We start from the raw sequence: 20,920 nt of genomic DNA on the forward strand, positions 1-20,920 counted from the left end.
GCCCATGCTGTTCTTCATGCTGGCCACCACGTTGGCAGGCACATCAATACCCCAGCAGATGGTTTTGAGTAGGAACTGCCAAAACACTGCATGCACAAGGTTGCCCTTCATGGGAGGATTTCAACTGAGGAACATCCGTCTCTTGAGAGGTCATGGTAACAGCTGAAATGTCACAGGGCATAGCCCAGAGCAAAAGTAATTGTAGAGGTAACATATTCAGGACAGAGGTGAGAATACAACTTTCCTCCCTCAGAGAAGACTCCATGGAACCAGCAGCAAGCAAGACCTGTGACGTAGCTCAGTTTTCCTCTGACTAGGTTACAAATGCCTAGGTAGCTAATGGGCCTGTGACTCAAAGCTCAGTTTGGCCAAGGGCCACAACACAGATCTTCTGAACTTACGGTGGCGGGGAGTGAGGCCATTTGTGCTTTCACGTGGGGTTTCAAAAGGATAAGCTTAGTCAGACTGGAAAGGACAAATACAATTACAAAATCTGAGCAAGAACAGTCAGTAAGGTCTTGTTCACACAAAAGCCTCTAAATAACTTCTGTGCTCAAAGCTCAAAGGTTGCTTCAATTCTTCCCGGCATCAGGACTGAATGCCAAAAATATCGCTTAGGGGGTGATGAGAGGTTGTCAGTTGACCTCACTTGGATACAGTAGCACCTTTTGGAAGCTGCTTTTCTATTCATTAATACACTGATACACCTGAAAAGAAGATGAGGGCTACTCTGGAAAACATTTAAATGTGTTCTGATCTCTGGGAATCAGCAGTAACCTCCAGTCCCTCCCTCTGAAGGGAGCTCCCACAGCTGTCCTGAACTCTAGGTGCTGTATTTTTGTTACCTTCTACTGTTTTGGCTGTAGCATTCTCAAAACTGGCCAGCCACCTAACTCAAACTAAGGGCATTCAGCACTTTTAAATCCCCAAAGAGAACACCACCTTTGTGGTTTGCATACAAAACTGAGAAAAATACCAGTCTGGCCACTGAAGGATGATGCTTTAGGTAATGGGATACTCTGTTCCAAAGTCAAATAGCTGCTGCTGAATTACAGTTAGCCCCGTAAGTAAATGGAACATTTTAAATCATAAAGGTCTGTACTTTACATTGCAGAGATTAAGTAATTTTGGACAATATGTGTGACAAATGCAAAAAGTATTATTCGGTGACTTACAGTTTTAAAATGCCCAAGACAACATTCAAGAGTAATCTGATGCTCGCAGTCTCTATGCTCATCTTTGGTTACACTGAATAGAACTATTACTGGTAAACAATATGTTTTTTTTTTTAAAAAAAATCTTTACACAATCTGATTGGAGAAAAATCTATGACACTTCAATATTTAGTTTGTGTTTTTTCTCCCACTTACGAGTTTTCCCAATTCAGTATTTTTTAAAAAAATCAGAAGTATCATTTGCTGACAAAAAAGGCATTGTAGCATATTTCCAATGTATACAGTATTTAAGTCCAAGTAAATCAGCTATAAATTAGTGTATCTCACATATAAAAATGCTCTTTATGTTTACATTTTAGGCCACAAACTAGTCTCAAACTGTTTAAAAGTAGGCACTTAAAACAACCTGCACTTGGCCAAAAATAATATCCATCAGTTTTTGGTTACTGAACAACTATGACGGCAGTTGTCTTTGTAATACGTTTATCAGACCAATATGCGCAGCTGATCATTGGTATTATCAGCCTGAAGTAGAAACTGAAAATTGCTTCAGTCTTCCTTGTTCTTCCTTATTCCCCTTGTTGCAAGGAAAGGTGTAACACGCACTTGAAGACCACATTTGGAGTTTTCCCCCAGAATAAGCCCCAGCAGCTGCCACTTGTGCTTTCAAAGCAGGTTCTTGAAGCATTTGCACAATTCTTACATGGGAAGACCCCCACTACCACACGCTGTAACAGGCTGCAGCTGAAGCTAAGCACTAATGCCAAGCAATACTCATCAGGCACCAAGTTACAGGAATTGTTTCTTTGGTCACGCGTTGTTTAATCACTAAACGTGACGGTCTGGAGTGGACAGTATTTTTCTTCATCCTCAGCCATGGCAACCCTCCCAGGTTATTTCAACACCTGGCCATATGTGTTGATGCAGACCTCATCCTATTCGTCCCTGAGCTGATAATATTTGTCCCAACAGTGCCGGCTGTATCAACAGTCAGTTAATATCTGTGTGAAGCCATGTAATTATTTCCCTGAATATCCAGGGTATGGAGGGGGTGGGGGATACTGTATTGAAGTCTGTGGGGTTGGAGTATAAGGTGGAGGTAGGTCAGCTGGGTACTCCATTTCATATTCGTAACTATATGGTGGTGGAGCCACTGAAATGGAAGAAAAAAGAAGACATAGTTAAAAACCTTTATTTGCAATACAGGCCCTCAAGTATTTTCTAGTTGACATTCAGGCGGTAGGAACCAAAGTCTCCACATCAGGACCCCATTAGAGTAGTCTTTACAAATTCTAAGGTCCAGCGTCTGCTTCTTCTCTGTTCATATCATCATGGATGCTTTCCTATCCCCTCTCCAGATGTCTCAGGCGGACTGGCAGTGAAATAGTACTTGAATAGAGAGGAAACAGAAACCTAGGATGTTTGTGATGGGAGGAAGAAACTCAAATCTCAGTATGCCATGAAAATTACTCCTTGCTCTGAAAACCCAGCTGCCGCTGTGGCTGAGGCCAAAGGAAGGACATCCTCTCGCTTGCTGATCCTGTCCAAAACAGGTAATAGCAGAGGGGCGAGTTGGTCACAAACTCTGCAGCCAAAGCCAGGTCAGTCATTACTCCAAAAGTGTTCATGGCAGTGGGGAAAACAGAAACAATTTCAGGGCTTCCTCATCCTTCAAAAAACTGCTGCTGCTCAGAGGAAGAACCGCTTGAACTAATGTTTGCACCAGGAACGGGGAGCGTGCAGAGTCAAACTGCCTGGAGGTGGAGAGGGATAGGGGTGAGTCACTGCAGAGGCAGACTTGGGGAGAAAAAAAGGCTACAGCCCCAGAATCTTCATTTTGCTCTTGTTTTTACAGCTTGCAGTGCCTATTAGATTCTGAAGTAGCTCTTCAGCAATTCATGGTTGAGAATATTGGAGTTTTCTTTCATTACTCATCTCCCTATGCAAAACAACGTTGCAATTATAAGGATGATTATAGATGGTTTTAGTTTAACTGGAAAGTAAGCACATGAGGGAGAAAACAGACACTCAGAGCAATGAATGTGATAAAGGAACACATAATAAATATTGCATAGCTTATCTGTAAGTATACATAATGCACCTGGGGTTTACTGCAACCTTTGCAACAGGAGGGAATATAAAGGCAGGCGATCTCTAAGAGTGGGATGAGGGGACTTCATCCATGAAAAACCATTGCCTTTTATTACAGTGAACCCTCAACTTATCCCAAAGGCAATCGCTCTTGAATTTGTAATTAACAGTGCCACTGAAGCAGAGACATAGCTGCATTACATAAACACCATCATGCTGCTTCCAGGGTCAGCTTTGCTCTTCAGCAACGTGGCCACTTTCACGTGGTGGGGAGCCCAGACAAATGAGCCTTGCAGAACCCAAGTGGCTCAGTGCAGACCCACCTTTGGTAGTCCTGTACCTCAATCCTAGACTGGCACAAGTTGACAAGTGTGGTGCAGAGAGTGGCTCTGCACAGAACTAGCTCAGGTAAAGCCTGATGTACCACTTCCCACTCACTACGGGCACAACTGCACTGAAGCAGACCCACGAAGGGTCCCTAGTGTCCCCCTGGGGTGCCCCAGAGCCTGTGACAGCTTATTAGCTGAGTGCCATCCCTGGTGCTGCCCTGCACCTAAAAAGCTGTTACACCAAACCAATGTAAACCCACAGACAAGCCTGCGTTGAGCACGTCCAACACCAAGCTAGAGCTAACAAGCGCCACCAGATCTCCGCTAACGTGGACTAAGGCACAACAAGCATCTCTGTGCCGTGCTCCAAGTCCCTATCCGTTCAGGGACAGTGCCAGGCGGATGCACAGAGCTAGCTGGGATCTAGCACCGCATGCCAGCCAGCCATCCCTCCCGGGACACACAGCAGAGAATGCACTGCAAAGATGCTTGTGTGCCTTTGTAGGAGTCATCTGGGATCCCGCAGCACCCAGCTGAGCTCGTGAGCTCTGGCCTAGTACCAGCCGGCCTGGGCTGCGTTAGACTCCACATGGCACCACTCGAAGCCTTTGCGCCACGATGCACAGACCTTATTGTCCAGGTTTTCCCCCTCTCTGTGGTACGCTAAGCCCTCATTGTATCGGATAATGAAAAGGAGCTGACTGCACATGAAAAAAAGCAAATACAAGAACCAAAACACAAAAGAAGAACAACGGATCCGTTGCCAGAGAGCCTCTGGCACAGGGAGAAGGTCTATCCCGCACAATGCAGCACTGCCCCGAGCGACGTCTCAACGCCCTACTGCGGGCACCGCAAGCCATACAGCTGTGTGAGTATGGCACTCGGCCAGCCCTCATTAACCCACTGACTAGCCGAATAAAGCAGCCCAGGCAGAGCGCTGCGCTAACAAACACTGCGCACACTGAGCAATCTTGCGTTTCTCAGCAGGGAGCTGTGCTGTTTCCCTCGGGACTGAGAAGAGCCGCCTGCCGCATTCACATCTCCTGTTTACTGCGGAGCCGTAACTATCCAAAGATACACTTCTACCCTGAATGCAGGCACGCTTGCAGGGGTGTCATTTCACTTCCTTACCTGGGTAAGTGCTGATGGTGTTGATGTGCGTAGTCCGGATGACCCCCACTCGAGTCCCACGGTTGTTCTTCATGCACATGCAGATGCAGATGGCGATCCCGGCAATCACTCCCATTATAAATACTATACCGAAAACAATTCCGGCTATCGCTGTGCCTCTGCAAGGGGAATGGAGACATGCAGTCAGACTTAGCCAAATAATGCTTACAGAATAAAATTATTTTCTCAGGAGAGGCTCTCATTTGAGAAAAAAAAAGTGCTGACTGATTACTGAAAATGTTGCAAATTTTGATCCATCAGGGCACCTGAATGGAAGAAATGAAAGATCTCAGAGACCAAAACAAGAAACTGTTTCAAAGTCGCCTTTTGCAATCGTGCCAGATCACCTTGCTGATTTACCCTATGTTAAATCCTCCCATTCCAGGGCCTTCTGAATATAACAACTTCTAAATACTACCAAAAATAATTACTTCCCTTTCCCCTCATCACCTAGGACTTTTTTTTTTTTTCCTAAAGGCACTGGTATGGTTTTCTTTTGAAAAGAAAGAGTAAGTTATCCCCAGTAATATATTCCAGAAGCATCCTGAAGTGCCTGCATGCTGCGCTTCCACAGGAATGGTTTTGTCATTGTTTTATCTTAGGTCAAGAAGTCCTTCTGCTGTGCCTCTGAGCCCACAGATTAAGGCGAGTCTCCTCTTCTTGAGGATGAGCAGCAAGAAGCAAAGCGAATGCCCACTCTTTCACACATCTGCTGCTGCAGCCAGCGTAAGTATTTGAGGCTTAAACAATCTTTTAAAACTGTCCAGGGTGATAGAATTTAGCTCAGCCCCTGAAGTAATGAGTCAGACTCTCCTTGAAGTTATATAGAGAAAGGAAAGGAAGCCTTATTGCACTGACGCACGGGAGAAAAACCTCACCAAAAGGCACTGAAGAGCTCCCAGTAATACTGAGGGCAAAATCACCCTTTCCAATGAAACCTCATTCACTCAGGCTTGTTGTCAGGCCCAGGCAGTGAAGCACATGTTATATGAAAGATGGTATTTATAGGCTGCCCTTCTATGAAAAAAAACAGTAACTTGTCGAAATATTCTTACTCTGTGCATCTCTTCAACTTCCAGCAAAGATTTCACATAGCAACCTGGCTGGTAAATTTTTTACCGGACATTTTAATCAATTCAAACTGATAGCTTGTCAACATGAATAAACTCCACTAGGAATTATTGCAATGCAGGGAATAAAACAGGCACTGCAATACTACAAAGACAAATATTAAAATGAGTCTAAAACCTAGTTTGGCTTCCCCATACAAGCGTGGGAACACATAGCAGGCCTGATTTTCAAAATGCTGATAGCCTACTGGCTTCCAAAAAGTCAGCAAGAGTCAGGATGGACTCAGTATTTGAAAAATCAGACCTTCTATTTAGGAACCTAAATATGAATTTAAGAGCTTGTTTTTAGGCCTCAACTATTCAGGAACTTGGCCAAGATTTGCCGTACAATTACTGAATTGTACAGCATAAGTAAACACAGACAATTTGCTGTCTTACTAAAATACACTGCCAGGGAGCTAAATTGCTCTCTGCTGTTACGTAGCAATGAATGAAGAGTGTGCAGGGAGAGTAAACCTGTTAATATTTTGCAGAATATACAAGGGTCTAATTTACAAAGCCCTAACTCATGACAGCAAGCACGTGGCTGTAAAACCAGTAGCTCAAAACACTGATGTGATCAAGTGCTCTGGCACTAACTACTATAAGTAACTGAGAAACACCTCCCCACCCCTTCTACATCCCCCAAAGTTTGCATCTAACAAAAAGATAGTCTGCTGCTCTTGGAAGATGTGACTAAGAGACCTCCAGTTTTCCCATCTGGCCCTCTCTGGGAACACTATCTCTACCTTGAGAGAAAGTGCCATATGAGAAAACAGTTTGAGTCAGGAGGCACTTTTAACACAATACTCCTTCATTCCAGAAAGTTTTCTTATAATATCACAATGACAAAATCAGACATAATCAGACATAACAACAGTGAATCGCTACTGCTTTTGCTACATCCACGTAGTGGATGAATCATTGTGACCTTTGCTTAGGCTGAAGTTATCCCTCTCTCAGGTGGATGAAGAACCAGCCACTGCTGACCACTGGCCTCAGGTCCTGCATTGCATTTCTGCTCTGTACATGGTCCACTGCTGCCCAGTTCCTGCATCCCAGGCACACTCTGCCTGGCTGATCTGCTCACATCCCAGAAACCACAACAGTTTCTTGCACTTCTAACCAGTTGCATGCTGAGGAAAACTGAATCTCCATCCTAAAAGCTGAGAGAAGTGGGTCACACGCTTGCACACATTACCTTTCCCATGCTAAATTTAAAGTTCTGTATTAATAAAGCCCATTTTAAATACACCTTAAATAGAGTTTGTCTCAGCTGTCTCCAAAGCCAAAGGTGTCCCCTTTGTTTCAGGAATGGTCAGCCAGACGCCATTCCATCATCTGCCTGGAGTGATGGGTTGCACTCTTCACGTGCCGGTGCCTACCAGACACCCCAGCCTCACACCCAGAGCCCACTCTCCCTTTCTGCATGAACAGCAACTGCTCCACAGCAATCTCTCTCCTCTAATTTAAATGACAATTCCGTGATACCTTACAGAAGTAAAAGTATTCATAAGGAAAGGAAAAAAGATGACAAAAGGTCTGATACCATCTTCAAAAGGAGTTTCTTGAGCTATTAAGCAGATACTTACATACCTGTCAGCTTGCTTTGGGTGACAGGACTGAGACTGGAGGACTCAGTTGCAGTCCTATAGCTTTTCCTAGTGACTCTCTGGCAGTGTTGGCTGACTGGCACTATCTTGCCTCTGCAAAGAAACAGTGGTAGGGCAACACACAGCTGTAGAAGGCCTATCTGTATCTGCCTGCATCTGAAATTCAAAAAAAGAATGAAGTCCACTGGCAAAACTTCCAAGCTGGCAAAGGCCTCTCAGTCTAAACACAACTAGACTGGAAAGTAAAAACCCCTTCTGTCGGGCTAGCAAACCTGGGTCAGCAAGCAAAACAAGGAATATCAGCTAAAGAATTCTTTTTGCTAGCCTCCACTGTAGCTCTTGTTGGTATAGCCATGAACCAGAAACAAAAATGGTCACCAAAGAAAATATTCACCAGCTTAGCTCTGCTGACAAAACTGCTAAGTGCAAGTCTTACTCACGGTTCTGAAATCAGGACAAACAGCAGTTTAAATAGCTAGACCCACTGCTGCTCGTGGATTCAGGTTTTCACACTGCAGTGGTAAATTTAGACCACCTATGGATGGTTACGCAAAGACAGCCCGAGATACGCAGCAAGAGATGTAGGTCACTTCTAAAATCCGGTTACAGTATGACCGAGTACCGGCAGAAAGGTGCTTGCTAGTCTTGATGGGCTTCAGACCAGAACCAGTGCCACGCCATGTGAAACTGTGCCAGGAATTGAGTGTTTTGAGTTGAAAAGGATCTGTTTGAGAGGACTTCAGGAGATGTACCCTCCCAAGTATCTCCAACAGTATATATTTAATGCTATACCACTCTCTGACGGTGAGTCAAAGCCTAAACCCATCCTGATTCAGAGACCTGCAGCCCCTACCATTCACAAGGGCCTCCAGTAAAATTAGGAGCACTCTGCCTCTGAACATCAGGCTGCACCTTCTCAGCACCTAATCCTGGCAGGACAACACTCATGCAGTAGCTGTTCTGGGCACAAAGCACAAAAATAAATGCTTACTCTTTTTGTGGAAAGCCTGCGGTAGGACTACAAAGTATGAAGAAAAGTAAGCAGGTAATTTTTAATAAAATGGCAAAGTTTCTCTTCATGCTATAAGGGAATTGTTTAAAACAAATATCCTATCAATAAATGCCCCTTATTTTATATTTTAAAATGCTTGCTTTGTCTCTCTTTCTCTCACAGGTGTTTTAGACTTCTGTATAGAGACACAGAGGGATAGAGATTTTTCATGCTATCACCACTGTAGAGCTGTTCAAGGGAAAGTGCCCAAGAGAAAAAGGACACTGTAAAGCAAAAGAAGACCTAGAAACCACACAGCAGAGTCACATAACAACCAGGAAGTTTGAAATAAAGGAAAAATTTTGAAATGGAACAATTTGAAGGAAAATATGCAAAGTCCTTTACAGAAGCAAAGGCAATGAAGAGAAAATTACTCCCACAGAAAAACAATGCACAGAAAAGTAAAGAGGGAGAGAAGGAAAAATAATTTTAAAGCAGTGGAAATGTCAAGAGAAACTGTTTGGGTAAAAATCAGGTATTCAAAGAAACAGCTTTCCACCTTATTTACAGCAGAGAGAGCCCTGTGGAGGGGACCAGGCCTTTTGCTGGGTAGCACCGAGGCCTGGAGCCGGGCAGGGCTCTCATCGCCCTTGCAGCCAGGGCAGCTGAGGTGCCCAGGGTCAGAGAACCCGTCCCTCAGGGGAACCAGTAAACCTGGGTGTTCTACACAACTGGCAGAGGCACCACCTCTGGTTGCGCCAGCCTGTGACAGCTGGGGTTGAGAAGACTGGAGAAAAGGAGAGAGACTGAAGAGCAGCCCTGATCCTTCAGTTCTTAATGAGTGGGAATGGAGTTCATTTACTGGCCCTTCTCCCTCCAGAAGGCTGGTAATTTGGAGTGAGGCAAGCAAAGTGGATGTCAAATTTGCTCAAGATGAATACCACCCCTGTGGTCATCTCCACTTTGGTGACAGTCGATCTCAGAGGCCTAAAAATCTTATAGCTTAATAAGTCAGTGTTTCCTGAAGGAAGAACAATTACTGAACAGGGATCAATTTTTAAATGCATTGCCAAAATTTAGGAGCCAGATATACATGGCCTGCAATGTTATATGCCAGAGACTCTGTAGTCCGCTTGCCTCTGTTCTTCCTTCTTGGGTTCTGCCCTAACTTCACACACAGTATGGCGTGGACCATAAAACTGTGCTGGGGAGCCTGGTTTGTAAGTACAAAACTGCAAAGGAAAGGAAAAAACCTTTCAGTTAGCTTTTCCAGAAAGCCCACAGACGGTAATGCCAAATGTTTTAATTCCACCAGCACCAAGCGAGTCCCTCCTGAGACTGCCCTCTCCACCCCTGCTTCCCACCCTGGGATCCCCAGCAAAGTGCATGTCCCAAATCTACCTGTGTCACTGTGGCCACTGAGGTGTCACTGAGGACACTGCCACCGATGTGTCCTCAGCATGGGGGGAATGCACAGGTTTGGCTCCAGTTATGGGTCAGGGCAAACTAGGCAAAGCAAAGGGGAAGAGATGCCCACCAGCCTGGCGTCACTGGACCAGAGACCTCCAGCCACATCTTTGCATCCCAATGCTGCTTCAGCCTCCCCCCAAAACCTTCCTGCTGAGACTTAGGCTGCCATCTTCCCCTCACGTTAGCAACTCATGCCTCTGCCGCTGCACCTCCTCAGCGTGCCGGGACAGCCTCAGCTGCTGGCACCATTCTCCTCTGAAGATGCTGTGGGGAGAGTTTCCACTTCACATCCTCCCACCCTTCACTGTCCCCACCGGGCAGCACCCCCTGCCCCTTGGGTGCCTTGGAGGGAGCAAGTGCTGCCTGGTGCTCTGCTCAATATCCCCGCGCCCCCGACTCTTCAGCTTTCGCTTGTGTAACCCTCACACCCCTGCCCTTTTTGCATTTGTTGTCCTTCACAAGCAGGTGATTTCTCTTGATTCCTGTTTTCCTTTAGCCCTTCCCCTCCCTGGAGCACTTTTAAAGGCTTTCTTAAACTGGAGAAGCCACTAGAGGCAAGTAGCCAAAAAGATGCCTTGGGAAGAGCCTAAGAAAAGGGAGAAAACTTTCCCTCCTGGCCTCCTTCAATGTTTTGCAGCTCAGCAACTTTCTGACCCAGACAGGCTGGTTTGTTTTTTAACTGTATCACTCAGTGGATTTCTCCTCTGCAAACCTGCCCAGCCTCATCCTCAGCGCATGTAAATTTTAGCATCCGCAGCCTCATGTGGCAAAGAGCTCCCCAGCTTAATTATGTGGCTGAAGAACTGTCCCCTCTGGTCTAGTCTGAACTGAACACCCCGTAATTTCACCCGAGCCTCCTAGCTCTCAGCTCGTCAAAAGCCAACTACCCGTTCTGCACTGCTGGTGATTTTACAGACCTTTAGCACAGAACAGAATCACAGGATGGTTTGGGTTGGAAGGGACCTTCAAAGGTCATCTAGTCCAACCCCCCTGCAAGGAGCAGGGACATCTCCAACCAGATCAGGTTGCTCTGAGCCCCGTCCAACCTGGCCTTGAACGTTTCCAAGGGCAGGGCATCCACCACCTCTCTGGGCAACCTGTTCCAGTGTTCTACCACCCTCTTTGTAAAAAAATTTTTCCTTATATCTAATCTAAATCTATCTCCCTCTATTTCGAGACCATTACAGCCAGTAGCCAACTCTTCCCCATCCTGCAGGAGCCTCTCCCTACTTGGCTGTTTGGCATTCAGGGACTGTTTCACACCTTTGATCATCCCAGCCACCCCTCCCTGCAGTTTTTCTCATCCTCTTCTGTTGCCTTCCGAGGGCCGCAGCAGAAGCACATATGACACAGGCACAATAATGGTTGCTGGTTTCATCTCTATTTTCTTCTTAAATAATCCACTGTTTTTTTCTTGACTGTCGAGCAGTCAGGAACTAAGATTTTACGGCACTGTCCACCATAATACCAAGTCTCATTTCTGAGATGTAATGTCAGCCCAGAGCTCATCCATTCATGTGGGAGTTCGGGTTGTTTTTTATTTGCATTACATAGTGCTTGTGGGCCCTGGATCTCCTGCCTGGACTCTTGTCCTCTACCAGAGGACGCAGGCTAAATCTATAGCACAGGTGAAACGAAGCCACCAGTTTCTCCACAGCCCAGCTCACTCTGTAATACTCTATCAATTCAGAACCTTTCATTGCAGAAGTGACAGAGCTCTGCACCAGAGATGCATTTATATTGGCATAAAGGTCTTTTCATCCTGTAATAGCTCATGTTAGCAATTTTACAGAAATTTGACCATGTACGGCAAGAAGTTATTAGAAGCACGTGAAGATCAGTATTCCCACTCTTCCTCTGCTATATTTCATTACCATATTAGTGCAAGAAAGATGTGCCATTCTCAGTCTTCGCTTTGCTCAGCTCATCTCTTCCATCTCATCATCTTTCTTAATTTCCAGTACTTTTTTAGTTCTCCAATTAATATATTGCAAACTCTCTGTACCTACAATTTGCTGGCACTGCATCTCTAGAATGATATTAATAATAATGCACACAATAAATTTTGGAATACTACTGCTAATACCAATAAACACCCTTTATTTTTTTCCCCTTTCAGGCATTCAAAGAGAAGTTGATAAGGGATTTTTAAAAACTCATTCGCTAAGATAAAATAAAGTAAAAAAAATCAATGATCTTAGATCTTCTGGTTTAGCCATCGACATTTTGAAAAATGTACTCTTTGGACTCTAAATCGGACTTAATGTTACTTGGTCAGAGGGGGTGTTGGGCTATGTATTTAATTTGGCTGGCAAACTCCAATTTACTTGGACTGACAGCAGAAGTGCAGCGGGGTAACGCGTCGTTTTCTCCTGCCTCTGTCAGAGCAGGCAGACCCATTCTGGAGAGTTTGGCCCTCTCCACCGTTGCCCCTTTATTTTCATAAGGACAAAACCACGTAGTGAGTGATCCTCTACGAGACTGGCTTTGCTGTCCAGGGCATTTTGCCTTTATGGCTGGGATACCTTGAGAACCTCATGGCAAAAGCTGATGGAGGAGCAACTGAATCAACTGGGGTGCCCCATGGCTGAGCCAGCAGCCTTCTCACCACAGAATTTTACGTCCCTGGAACGCAGTCACCAAGGTAGCACGGACTGAAAAGCCATGCAACTCGGGAATCAGTTAAACAGTCACCTAGCTGCAGCTTCCTGTTTTAAATTCATAGAATCATTAGGGTTGGAAGGGACCTTTAAAGGTCATCTAGTCCAACCCCCAATTATTTAAAATAATTAAATAATTATTTTACAGAGCAGCAACACAAACGGACCAGGCTTGTGTTGAGGCTCTACTTTGCAAGTTGAACTTAGGCAACACTCCTACTAGTACTTCTTTTAAATACATGTTTTGCCGCAGGGAGGAAGGAGATCATTGTCTGCTTCCATAAACAAATCCCGCCCGCCTGTTAAAACCAGGTACAGACTGTACTTGGGCAGTATTTCCCTTCCTTTGCTCCTACTCCGTTGTGTTTAAGGTGTGTTGTTAATCTTTAATTCCTTCCAAATAGTTTCCTCTGTGCTGTTCCTTCTCCACCTTGTTACATTTGCAAGATTATTAACTCAAGCACCAAAATTCCCTGAGCAGCAGCCATACAATGGAAAGGCAATGGGTAATCATCTCAATTCCTGACCTCCCTCCTCTCAGCACCTTTGGACAGGTCATCACTTTGAGACTGCTCGGTATTGTTAGGCCAGATAATCCTGCAAAGGGTTAAAGGATAGTATGTTCTGGTTTTTAGTATTGCCAGTGCCTGAGCAATAGGGTACCTTCTACAGCTTGTTAAAAGGCTGCTTAGCCACTGAAGCGTAACTGTGGCACACCTGCAAAACCAGAGAGAAAATCATATAAACTGCAAACCAAAAGGGTATGTCATTATAGCTTGCTCTGGTTTTGGGGCTATTGTAGGACAGACTTTTCAGACAATTTCCCTTTTGAGAAATACGTGGACATTTTATGCTTACTTCCTTAATGCCAAACCATATGCTTTTCTCCCCAGCACACAGCTGGAGGTGCTGCACAGTGCTTCAAATAAGCGATCCTAGAAAGGCCAATGTAGCGGCTGCAGTAAAGGGAGAGTAGAGAAAGCAGACTCTTCCTCTAGCTGGTTCCCAAACTGCTTCCCCTGCCCGTGTACAACAGCCCTGGGATCCTCCTGCTGCCCTAGGCAGAGGGGGTGGAGGGAGGGATGGCTTCCACCCTGCTTAAGACTCAGTGCAGGGCTGGCTCCGAAATAATTTTATGGACAGAGGGAATGATGCATGAAATATGGCTGGGAGGTGCATACCACAATACAGCAAGCACAATACTTAATACTCAGTGGTGTATTAACTGATCATGGCTAAGCAAATACATTTTGATCAGTCCCAGCCTGTCCAGCATTTTCATCAGAATTATACGTGCACACATGCTGGTTTTGAAACACTGAGTCTATCTGTCTGGCAGTTAAAACATTTCAGAACATTGCCAGGATGTGAAAAAAAACCCTCAACAATGGATATTTAATTTTTTTTTAAAAAAGAGATTTAAAAAAGCCAGAAATACAGAAGTAAGGGGCAGGGTGGGAGGGGGAAGCTATTTTTTTTTTTTTTTGTCCTTTTATGTGAAAGAATTCTGATTCAGGTATTGCAAGGTTTCCAGTCACCACTTTTCACCCTCATGCTCTCCTGCTGCTTCCCTGTCCTTGTTTTGCGGCAGCGCCTCTCACCCCACCTTTCCCTCTCAGACATCCTGTGCTGTTCCCTGCAGTCGTGACCTTCCCTCGCTCTCTAATGTGCTTTACATGCTTCCCTGGAAAGGAAACAGAAGCCATAATGCAATTTCCACTTTCCAAAACGTTCCTCATTGTGCTCATGAATCCAAGGCCCAGCCTGACATTGACTTAAATAGAAAATTATGGCACAATTGTACCTAATGTAGCCTTCACTTTAATCTGGGGATTTTTATTCTTTTTATGCTTGCAGTCTGCATTGCTGGCTGAGCTGGCTATTTAAAATGCTTTCTGAATCAACAGCAACAGGAGAGGCTGAAATTGCTGCCCCACTTCCAGTCCTTTGAGCATCAAAGTGTGAGAGGTCAAGATGATTTGGTGGGCTTCCAAGAAGATCGCAAAGTTAGTAACCTCCAGTAATAGCTCACTTTTGGCAGCCAGGTTACTGGGTATAAACACTTAGGAGAATCCCAGGAATATTATTTTTCTGGTAATTCTTAACATGCTCTTTCTGACGGTGATTTTATTTATACCAGCCTCTGCAAATGCTTGACTTTCCATGCTCCATGAGCTCAGTACCGTAGAATCCTGCAGCTCTTCTCTCCCGGGAAGCTCTTCCTGTAGGAGCCTGATTTACTAGTCTGACTTCTGGACCTCTTGCTTGTCAGATCCTGAAATCTGAGTGACTGACAGCCAAACCTGCCTAGTTTTACCCATACATGCATCTAGAGTCTATTTTTACCCGGACTGAAGCCAAGCCTGGAGAATCACGGTTGCCAGAAAGGCCGATAACTCAGCACCTTTTAGCATGCCTGCTGCCTGCTTTGCACCTGTAACAAACCCCAAAGCCAGCCATGCGTGATGTGCCAGGGAACATCCTGCTCAGGGCTAACTGTGTTTTGATCAGTGAAACAAGTGAGCAGGAACTAAGGGAAAGGGTCAAAAGATGGAGCTCTCAACTTTTGCTCTGTGAGGCAGACGAGCACTAAGGCAGGATGGAGGTGAGATTTTAAAAGAGAAAAGAATCATGATGGTTGTAATTAAAAAGAGCAGTTCCTCATGATTTCCAGGGCAATTGGCTAAACAGAGAAGTAAATGCTAGATGTGGAAACCAGAGGAGAGCTCTGCCACATTGCAGGATGTGGCATCCTCCTGCATCCTCCCTTCCTCTTCTTGCTGTTGGCCTTGATGTCTGTCTTCACAGTTCACACCACCATACCCATTCCAATCAACTTAACTTGCAAAGTTGTGCACAGCAAAGGCTGGTCCTTACTGTATTTAATTTTCTCCACATAAGACTCTCTCCTTCTCAACAGCCTTGTGTGTGCCATCTAGCCACTACCCTGAGCACTGTGGCACGAGCTGTAGTTGCTGGCAGAGCTGTGAGCTAACCATCCTCTGCTGCCACACTTCCTTTAGCTGGAAGAAAGAAACCGATGAAAGAGAATGAACTGGTTGTTGGCAGAAAACCCTCTACCCTTAGCATGACAGCCACACCTTTTTATTGTGGTTTCTGAAAAATAACAACAAAACCAACAACAAAAGTAGTAGTACCACTCTCTTCTCTGTGTTTAATTTGGATGGCAAGGTGAAAAAGGACAGGCATCCAGGTGACCTTCCTCAGCTATTGAGAGCTGGGACCTGATTCCCACACAAGGCATCCTCCAGACTTGTCCACAAGCGCTAGCGCTGGAACAGCAGAGATCAGGACCAGGTGGCTCACAAGGGCTGTGCTGGAAAAGGCTTCCCCTGCCCATTTCTGGTGGCAGCACAAACTCATACCAAACTCAACTGACCGTGTATCTCTGGCTGAAACTCAATGACTGAGTGAATCAAGGTCACACATCTTATTTCCGTGCTCGTTAAAACCTTTCCATGTCAGGGTTGTCTTTGAGAAGCAAAATGTCACTGAATATCTCTAAGACAAGGTTATTATTTGGTTTGCTAATAAGAAACCTGCTTGTGTTATGTAAACGTGGCTCTTCTAGGCTGCGACCCTGGACTTCCCAAGTTCTTCTCAGAGGCTCTGAAAGCATTCAGTCTCAAAATACTCTAAGAGAGGCAGAAGCCCAAACTTGGTATCTTGCATTCAGTCCCTGTTTCATATAAAATTGCATGTTGCTGACTCAAGATCTCCTTCCCAATTATGGAAAAGTTGAGGCCAAGAGAAACATTTTTCCTTTTGGTGGTCAGCTCTGAAGACAAAAGTAGCCTAGATGGCAATCTAGTAGCTTATGTAAATCGCTAAGTAAGACATATTTTTAATACTGAAAGATTTCTGCCTAGATGCAACATAGCCTCTAAATACACACTTGGTGAATCATTGCAAAGAATTGCACTATCAGCTCCCGGCAGAGACAGCACAAGCCAAACAGGAGCTTTCAGAGGAATGAAGACCACTGAGTGCAGAGGGAGAAGCCACCAAACAAATGCCACAGACCAGACAGTATAAAACCGATTGCAGCTCTTTCTTGTGCGAACTGAACTGGAAGAGCATCACAGAAACGCTCATCCCTGAAAAGCTGCCTGCTCATTCAGCCCCTTTTTCAGGAGTTAATCATTCTGCTTCAAGGGAGATCACAGATCTTCCTCTGGCATCCTAAAATACATCCTCATCACCTATTTAAAAGTTGCGTGGGACCTCAGATCATTCAGAATAACTTCTTTTCAGGAACACGCTGTTTCTTCATAAATGGCCCCTCTCTGAAATACGTACTGTCTTGGGAGAGATCAGTGTACACCTGAACGCAGCAATGCCAGGAGCAGGAGTGCAAACTGTAACAGGAGTACAAAACATCACAGGAAAAATATCCAAAGAGTATAAACAAACTGGAGGCTTTGGGTCCATGCTGCACCTTCTGGAAAGACCAACAATGCTCCTACTCCTTCTAATGGAATGTCGCGTGGACACCACCACCATGAAGGAGGGAGCACTTGCTGAAGCAGTGCCAGCTACCTGATGACTGCATTTGCAACTAGAAAACAGCTTTGATGGTGGAAAGCCAAGCCTCTTCCAGTTCCTGCAAAGCTCAGTGCACGTGACATCCAATTCATGGTCCCTTCCTAACTAACACTACGGTTTTATTTGCACTCTTTCACTGACATTAGTGAGCCATAAACTACTGCCAGAGCAGAAGCTTATTAACTCTTCTTCTTTCTTCCTTCTTGAAAATTGAGTGAGGAAGAAGAAAATAATTTTGCCTTTTTATGCAACAAAGAAGATTGCAACCAAAAATCCTATTTCACAACAACAACAAAGTGAAAATAACAAACATAGAATAATAAAAAGCAATAAAATATCTGAAAATGAATGGATGCCTGCAAACAACAGTACTTTACAGACCTGAAAAACAGGTTTTTGACTTTTTCAGAAATCTGATTCTCAGAATAAACTGAGAACAAACTGTGGTCCCAGAACGCCTTTATGATTTACGATATTTCAACTCAAATCGGAAGATTTTACCACTTTTAGAATTCTGTCTGTTAGACAATGAAAAAGATGAAGGTTTTTTTTGGACATTGAATAATCTGAAGTGATTCCTGGAAGATCTGGGATAAGAAGTCTAGATTAAGAGATTAAAAACCCAGCATCATCAGTGATTTGATTCCATTCTAAAAAAAAAAAATAAATTACGTGCATTGCCTGTGTAACAGTACAATAGCTTTTTAAAAAGGCAGTGCAAGCTAGCACTGTATATTTTGAGTCTAAATAAATCTATCTGGGCTTTGAATTATACAGCTTAGGGATTTTTCCCTCATATCTTCCAATAAAAATAATAAGACACTGAGAGTTTAATTTTAGAAATTCAGAAGCAGAATGAAAGAAAAAAAAATTTTCATCTTCTCTTTCCACTGCCTTTTTCTAATGTACTTTAATATTCAACTCGTACCCCTGTGAAAGCAGTAAAAGAGCCTCTTCTGCATTCTTTTCTGCATCAGATTTATAGCACCAATTCCATTTTTCTTTCTTATTCTCTCTTCCCAGCTGCTGTGTCAGAGCTTGAGGACCGCAAAGACCCACTGAGTCTAAGCCAGTGGCCACTCTGGCTCTAAGTCACCATTTGCAAAAACCTGCGATGAACTTGAAAGTATTTACGTAACTCTTTGCAGGATTCAAACCTTATTATGTAGCATAAGCAAATTATGGTTTTAGTGGTTTGGAATACCCTCGTTAAACATGCATGAAGTGCCATTTACAAATGTAAAAGGAGTTAAGTGCTTGGGAATATGAATCATTTGATGTTTCTGGAGAAAAGGACTATGAGTCAGAAAACTAAAAAAACCTGGAAATTAAGCTGTAGTTACAAAAACATGCTGTGGCTCTTACAGATCCCATAAAATGATATAAGTCACTTAATCTGAAGGCAGCTATGCTGAGGATGCAGAAGTCACCGCACGACAAAAACATGTGCATACGCTACATTAAGTAACGTTGAGCTAGATTTGACCCTTTCCACCTCAGGAGCAGTTTGGGGTCTGGCGAAGAGCCAGTTACTGATGAATCAGCAATAATTTCCCTTGCAAGCGCATGGAATCCTTGCTCATCTGCCTGCATGGCCTGGATGGAGAACAGGGAAGCCCTACTGAGCAGCGAGGGAGAGCAAACCAAGGACCCAGTCCCTCCTCCTCTTTCACAGGAGACAGAACTTTGCTTATTCCCGTGGAGATGTGCAGAAGGGATGCCCCTTTGCCCTGGTCCCTTCCTCACAGTTTTTGGTGCCACTTTACTTTGCTTTTCACGCTAATGAGATGTAGCAAATAAAGTGTCCTGATTTCTCTAGGCACAGAGCCCGATGCCTTTCCCCCTTCCGTGCAGGGAAGGTAAGAACCGCTCTCCCCAGCGGCCTGGCTTGGAAACCACAGGAATGAACTTAAACATATGTTTAGGTTTAAATATCACACTCCCAGTGAAGTCAAGAGACTCCATGTGCTTTGCTGAATAAAAGCCGAAATCTGCTGCCTCTCAGACAATTAAAATGTTATCTTTCCATTTTAGTTTTGCCTAAGGTAACAGCTGTGACGCTCGCTCGACTGTTTGAAAAAGAAACGCTCGGCTCCCTCTTCTTGGAAACACGAGGAAGCCCGGCAGAAGGCTCTCCCATGCTGTGATTATCACATTTGACAGCAGTTAAACACAACTGGGAACACCAAAGCGCAGCCAACCTTCAGGTGTCCTTTGCCACACCGCACGCTCTACTAAGTCCATGCTCCTTCACAGGGCTGGGCGTTTGTCACGGCTCTGTGAAACAGCAACGGTGTCCACAAGCCAGAAGGGCTCATATCCGTGCAGATATCTCTGGCAGCAAAAATAGAGAATAGCAACGATGTGAGCTGTTTTGACAGAACGATCTGTAAGCGTAACATTTTGTGATGTTTTCCTTGAGGCTTTAAGTACGGCTGTTATGTCACGACCTGTTACTAATCTAAACTTTACACCATTTTGCAATGGTGCGAAGGACGTGACTGACTGCCGTTACATGGCTTGCAAAATATTCAACACCAAAGGCATCCACAACCACTAAACCACATACTAATACAGTTTTTATTAAGATATATGCTCAGAGGATCAATTTTTTTTTTCTAAGTGTCACAGTCCATTACAGTCACTTCAGACATATGGCAGCTGTTGGGAAGAGCAGGCAAGTTGGTCAACAGCGTGGTGAAGTAACACAGAAAAATGTTTCCCCCAGAAAACGGACTGAATTCTGTCCCTTGGTGTACGCAAGCCATGTACTCCACTGATTTAACAAGAATTATACTCTTGAATCAAGAAATGCACTGCAGCCTACAAAGCGGACAGGAACGCTGTGATACATGCAAGGACATATACCCTGCCACGCAGCAGCTCCGCAAAATAACTCCCGTGAGAAAACACCATTACTTAAGAAGGGATTAAAGAAGGTATTTCACAGTTTTACACCAAAGTGGCATATGCAGTGTCAATTTAGAAATGTATTACCAGAATCAACACACTCATAGAGGAGACTTGCAAAAGAAAAGATTTTCAATGATCAGAAGAATACGGTTCTGGAACAGCATCCAGAAGATGCAGCAGAGATTAACTACTTGAGAGGTGTGAATATTGAGCTTGGCACATTTAGGAAAGCAATCACATGATGAGTTGCCTGTGATAGCCGGAGCCCGGTCGCAGTGACCCGGGAGTGCAACGCAAGCAAAAGTTCTGAATTCAAAGCTAAGCTGCAGTAGGTTTTAAAAAAAATACGCAAAGACATCAAAAGGACTCGCGTCTCTCTGAGTCAGTACTAAGTCACCAAAGCTCTGGGAACGCTCTGGGCTCAGAGATTGAGAGAGGGATCTAATTAGCAGCCTCCATTCCAAACTTCTCCAAATTTTCAATTCTTTTCTTTCTACAGCAGCTGCATGCACCAACTGTTCCCATATAAAACACAGGAACACTCTTGTATTAAGCAAACATTTAGTCCAGCACAGATATATTTATCCCATCAGGACAAACAGAGGGGAGACAGTACCCTTGGAGAGGTCTTGTGGCATGGGACTGACATTCTTGGTCATCTGCCTGATGGTAGCAGAAGCATGTCATGGACCAGCCAATCTGAACTGCCAACTCAATTAAACTGATTGCACTGTACAGCACATTTTCTGAGGTACAAAGTAGAATTATGCTTCCCAGCTCTGGGGAAGACAAGTGGTAAATGAAAGAAGAAAATAGGGATGTGAAGCAACAAG

The 20,920-nt window shown here is 44.5% G+C and overlaps 1 protein-coding gene across 3 annotated transcripts in view; it reads right to left on the reverse strand.

The window, feature by feature from the left end:
- Nucleotides 1–1,314: 1,314 nt before the first annotated feature.
- The window catches only part of CYYR1 (cysteine and tyrosine rich 1), a 59,441-nt gene continuing 39,835 nt past the window's right edge, over nucleotides 1,315–20,920 (reverse strand). For all 3 annotated transcript variants that reach the window (XM_086764196.1, XM_086764202.1, XM_086764209.1), the window contains exons 3-4: nucleotides 4,727–4,884; nucleotides 1,315–2,328 (exon numbers count right to left, since the gene is read on the reverse strand). In XM_086764196.1, coding sequence (XP_086620322.1) covers nucleotides 2,195–2,328; nucleotides 4,727–4,884 — 292 coding nt within the window. In that variant the 3' untranslated portion in view covers nucleotides 1,315–2,194. The remainder of the gene's footprint in view (nucleotides 2,329–4,726; nucleotides 4,885–20,920) is intronic.

This window comes from Chlamydotis macqueenii, chromosome 1 (genome assembly GCF_036417535.1).
Source record: "Chlamydotis macqueenii isolate bChlMac1 chromosome 1, bChlMac1.mat, whole genome shotgun sequence".
NCBI classification, from domain to species: Eukaryota; Metazoa; Chordata; class Aves; order Otidiformes; family Otididae; genus Chlamydotis; species Chlamydotis macqueenii.